Source organism: Bidens hawaiensis, unplaced genomic scaffold, assembly GCF_021521415.1.
Source record: "Bidens hawaiensis isolate Kalapana, Puna unplaced genomic scaffold, B.hawaiensis_p1.1 tig00006709_1, whole genome shotgun sequence".
In the NCBI taxonomy this organism is placed as follows: domain Eukaryota; kingdom Viridiplantae; phylum Streptophyta; class Magnoliopsida; order Asterales; family Asteraceae; genus Bidens; species Bidens hawaiensis.
In genome coordinates this window covers 210-5,905 of record NW_027491456.1, presented here as the reverse complement: position 1 = coordinate 5,905, position 5,696 = coordinate 210, and the positions used below count along the sequence as shown (strand labels likewise).

Below are 5,696 nucleotides of genomic sequence, written 5' to 3'. Positions count from 1 at the left end.
CACGTGCGGCCATCACATTTTTCCGCGATGGCGATGGCGCAGTATATGGTGTCTCTTCCATTCTAGATCTAGATCTGTAAACCAGATCTAGATAGATCTGAAGCTCGGAGTGAAGAGAATTTAAAACCATCACAGATCCGGAGGCTTGACCGTCCGAATCAGGTAGTTTCTTTTTTGGATCTACAAATCTTTTTCAGCTTCATTTTTGCACAGATCTGGAAGCATCTTTTAGATCTATGGATCTTTTTGAGCTTTAATAGAACAAATCTTGAAGCATCTTTCTGTAAACTTCACAGATCTGGAATAATGGATGAACAGATCTGAGAACCGAGACGAAAATCGAAGGGTAGCTCGTTGCCGGTCCCACGGATGGCGCCAATGAAGAAACATGAAATGAATCTGACCTGATCCATGACGATATTCCCCGGTCTTCGAGATGAACGAACCACGACCCGATCTTCTTCTCCGGTAGCTTGAGATCTGCGATGGTTTCGGGGGTGTGGAGGTGACTGCTAAGAAATCTCAAGGATCTCTTGTTTACAGACACAAAAATGGTTATGGTGGTGGCTCTTATTGAGAACAACAACAACCCTTAATAAGGAGGTGGAGACCTCCTTATATAGGGAGCCTCATGGCCACCATCATGGTACCCTAATGGGCCTAGCCCAGTTAGGGTTACCTCCACAAAACCCCCTCAGCCCAATAATATTGTGTTAGTCCATATAATAAAATAAGCCAAGCATAATAAATTAAGGTCGTAAGCCGGGTTTAGTACCATACCCCTACAAGGCCCACTAACACGAATAACTCTTAACCTTAGCAAATAATTAATTTGATAATAGTGAACCTCTATTTGAGATTTTGAGCTCAAATGTAAGTAAATATTGAGGGTTGGTCCTCATATCACAGTTTACTCAAACATCTTGGCCTTAAACTCTAGCAATGGTTAAGTATTTCAGTGCCACATATCAAAGATGGGGCAAAAATAGAAACAAATCGACTGCTCAATCACTAGACAAGATAAAATGACGGGAGTCTACTCTTTTCATATTTAACAAAGTCGGCAAGGATGAGCTTTATAAAAATGAAGTATAATGCGGATAGGCACAAATAGCAAACATAAAATAAGATGTGATCTAAATAAGAGATTTTGTTTTATTAGAGTAGATAGATAGATGATATATCCAGAAAAATAACTATATGATGTAATGTAAAAAAACTATTAATCAGTAACGATTCATTTTATAATAAAATAATCTTGAAAACCGTTAAAAAGTCTTGAACTACTATATATTTTAAACCAACTTTTTTTTTTCTAAACAAGCCTCAATGTCAAACCCAAAAAGGAAAAAAAGAAAGATAGATAGTTGATTTAGTACTCGTTAGTTAGATATAAAACCACACATGTTTATATCATATTTGTATTAATTAATTAATTAATGTTTTTAATTCTTCATAATTTACAATATCTTAACACCACGAATAATATGTTTTTTAATATCTACATTTGGCTTTATATTTGTTTTATGCTTTGGCCAACATCTTACCTTTTCATTTACGTTATGACTTTAAAAATCCCATAACAATTATAATAAAACATATCTAAGTATAAAACCATAACAGAAAAAAGTTAACTAAACCATGGCCGTCATGCTCATGCATGCATCCTATAATATATATACATATATATATACACACACAGCGGTCACGTGGCTTCAGGTCCCAAACATCATCACCACCATGATCCACAGACTACACGCTCACTGTGTGTAAATTATAAAGGTTTCCTGTAATCATCATACCATCATTTTGACACATCTCATGAATCCTTGGTTTCCACCAACATTTGATATAATTAATATATATACATATATAAACCCAGTATGTAACTAATATAAGGTATGTTATAATATTACTATACTACAACTAAACACTATTGAAAAGTTATAAAATTAATACACGTTGAATGATAGGCAAATATCATACATAGGTTTTTTTTTTTTTTTTTTGTGAATTAAAAAAGGGTTATATATTAGAAAAAACAGGATTGAGACATAATAATGAGGGAAGGTTTGATTTGGTTCTTCTTTCTCATGGACAAACAAGCTAGCCTTTGAGTGAGAATTAAGGTTTGTCATAAAACACACATGATATGTAACCTACTACAATTATTCCTCATAAAAAACTGACATATAAATAAATTTTCAACAATTATATGTTTTCGTATTATTCAAAAATGAAATCAGATTTCTACGGAAAAAAGAAGTATACGTCAATTTCATATTTACCCTTACAAATATTAAAAATCATATATATACCAACGTAAAACTAAAAATATCATATATGACCTTACAAACTTATTAATACATATGCATATTTCATTAAAAACAACTTTAAAAAATGACCATATAACCATGGTTCGATTAGATGCGACAAAAGACTTACAATGTAGGTCATTCGCTGCGATAAACCTTCGAAGGGTTTGCAATTTTGAAGTGACGAGAGACAATTTGGTTGTCGTCTATGAGAAATGTCGATCACAATTTAAAGAATAAAATATGGTACAGGCACGTTATATAATGAAAATGGGGAGAATGGTCTATTCGGTAAAAAATGGGCATATATGAAAGTTGGAATTTTAGAAAAATAACGATAAAATTGTCATTTTTTAAATTGTTATTAACGAATAGGGGCATATATGATATTTTTTTTTAATTACTTTGTAAAGGCATATATGATATTTTAATCTTTATTTGGGTATATATAATATTTATAATATTCGTAAGGGTATATATGAAATTAATTCATATATATTAGACCCCTCTAATAAACGTATAAAACATTCAACGCTCCTAAAGCCTCCTTTTGTACTAGTGACACCACCTCTAAATCAATCGCTGATTTTGTGGCGGTTTTGTAAAAACAAAAAAACAGTCAAATAAAGAAAGCCATAAATATCGTTAATATCATGGTCCAACATATGTGGAAGAATGACAACTTGTCTTGGGATAGAAGTGTTCAATTCTTAAAGTTCACCGGTCACATTCAACAAAATGCATAAGCATGCCTGTCTCTATTAAAAATATAGTTATATTTCACTTTTAACCGTCTAATTTGGAAAATAACGTGGTAAATAAACACGATAAAGTGATTATGATGCAAAAACCCCTTTCATGTATCACGAATTGGAGAACATCACAACCGCTTATTCATATTACCTTGCCCGTCATAGATTCATTTTATTAGGCTTTTACAAATTTCGATTTAGCCATTTTAAATTGATTAACTTTTTATGTTCTAAATTTCAAAATCATTTATTCAACATGTCTGAATATTAGAATAAAACAAGCAGTTAAAAATATCTAAACTGTTAATATGTTGTATAAGAACCAAAAATTTGGAAGTTAAATTGTATAAAACTTTAGGATGTATCTAACAAAAATAAACTAGGTATAACCTAATCATTATGTTTGGGCATTTAGCAAAAACAAATGTTTCCCTTTTAAATAATAGAAAATAAACGTCCATTCCAATTAGATAAAACTCTAAGAGACAAAAATAACTTAACTTCATCAATAACTTGAATATACAAACTTAGCTAAATCTTTAATATACAAAAGAAGTTTTTAAAAGTAAAAATCGTTAGATATCATTATTATTCTATTAATTTTTCTCCTCTGATAAATCTTTAAAGGACAAATTATATATATGCATGTGTTTACTAAAAAAACCCACATTTCATTAAAATAAAAATAAATGTAATCTTTTTCCATAAAATATTGGTTTTTCAAGAAATCAATTTAAACGTGAAAACTGAAAAGTGAACCATGGGCCACTACCACTGTACCACACTTTCTCATTACTTGCCTTTGGACTTGTAAACCCGACCCGCCAGGCGTGCTTAATTTTTAAATCTCATGACCAAATAGCCGACTAAATACTTCCTTACCGACCGGTTGAATAATAATAATAATAATAATAATAATAATAATAATAATAATATTATTATTATTATTATTAAAAAAGAGAGAGATCTCCTTTTAGCCAGAATCACGCTTGCCCGTGTGATACAATTATAATATTAACATAGTATATACTTCAAAATTTTATTTTATTTTTTGTTACTAAACTTAATATTTTGTAAGTTATATAAATTAGTCTTAATCCTTTAAAAACCTGATAGTTCTTTCATCAAACAACATAAATGTACATAAATAAGTAACAGCTAAATATCATAAGTAATAACAAACAAATGAAAGTTTAGTGATCATATTAAAAAACTAAAGAAAATAACACTACGAAAAACATAATTATCCGATAAACATTTCACAAATTATTAGCTTCCATACAAGAACTCACTCAAATCTTCTTTTCTGAAGATACATATTATGAAAAAAAGAACCTAAATATTATATAACTAGATATATTACTACTCTCATTTTTCAAAACTGTCACCAGTACCGCAAAATTTGTTTGGCGATACAAGTGATATTAGTTACTCGTATCGTCCAACAGAATGAAGAATATGTTGAGACTTTAGAAACACCCTGTCATTAGAACATCTGTGGGAAGAAAGTCGCCAGTTATGTCTTGAAAGTGATCATCAACTTTAAGTATCGAAGATGACGTGGCATCAAGCATCATGTCATTGCACGTTCCAAACTCTTCATCCCATAACGTGTTGTTGGCGTTATAACCCCAAAGTGCTTCATCAAAGGGTATTGATGAATCAAAACTATAGTCGGTTATGTACTCTGATGTCTGGGCTTTGTTTTGTAAAAGGATATCGTCAGGTAAGTCGACATCGTCAAAGTTGTTCAAAAATAATGTATCATGATCGTCTGGAGACACATCCGGTGTCGAATAATCAAATAGATTATTCAAAAACGGTATATCCATTTCTAACCGGTTGTATTCCACTTCATCAAATTGACCAGACCCAATATCTTGAACCACTTGACCATCGGATACCTCCTGACTCGAGGCAATCCCCGATTGACACTCATCCGCGTCCTTGACCGGGTCAACTCCTTCTTTCGAGTTGGTCTCCGTGTCAAAACGTAAAACCGAAGTAGGAGACAAATGATTATTTGACTCATGACCAGACTCATACCCAGAAGTCGATGGAACATCCACATCCACATCGACTTCTGGAGTAAAAGTAGAATATGTGGCCCGGGGCATACCAAAATTAGTCAAAGCACACGGGCCACGTAATTTAAAAGCTGCATTGTCGTACACCATGGCAGCTTCCTCCGTGGTATCATAAGTACCCAACCACAACCGAACACGTCTCACCGGGTCCCGAATCTCGGCCGCCCATTTCCCCCACGGGCGTTGTCGTACTCCACTGAAGAAACACTAAGTGACCCCGGTAGATTACGGATAATCTTAGGGTTAAGTAGATGTTTCCCTCGAGGGTTAGGTCCGGCAAAGATGGTTATTCTTCTGATGACCTGCAAAACAGACACCGTGAGCTCGTCACTGAGAAGGGGGGGGGGTTCCTCCTTGTGACCACCCTCCGGCGTGAGAATCAGACTAGATTGCTCTGAATATAAGTATATATTAAGAGAAATAGCTAGAGAAGGTAAGATAATATCAAATGATATATGATAATGTAAGATGATGATACCGTTCCAAGGTGTTGGAGTATTTATAGCCGAAGGTAGGTTTCCAAGCAGGTACGGCCAACTGTA

The 5,696-nt window shown here is 33.3% G+C and overlaps 1 protein-coding gene across 1 annotated transcript; it reads right to left on the bottom strand.

Annotated features, from left to right (window-relative positions):
- Positions 1-4,300: 4,300 nt before the first annotated feature.
- Positions 4,301-5,350, bottom strand: LOC143633401 (ethylene-responsive transcription factor CRF3-like; the record flags this gene model as incomplete). Its single annotated transcript, XM_077101721.1, has 1 exon — positions 4,301-5,350. A coding segment is annotated over one exon (814 nt), but the record flags the coding sequence as incomplete, so codon positions are not given.
- Between the last annotated feature and the right edge of the window lie 346 nt (positions 5,351-5,696).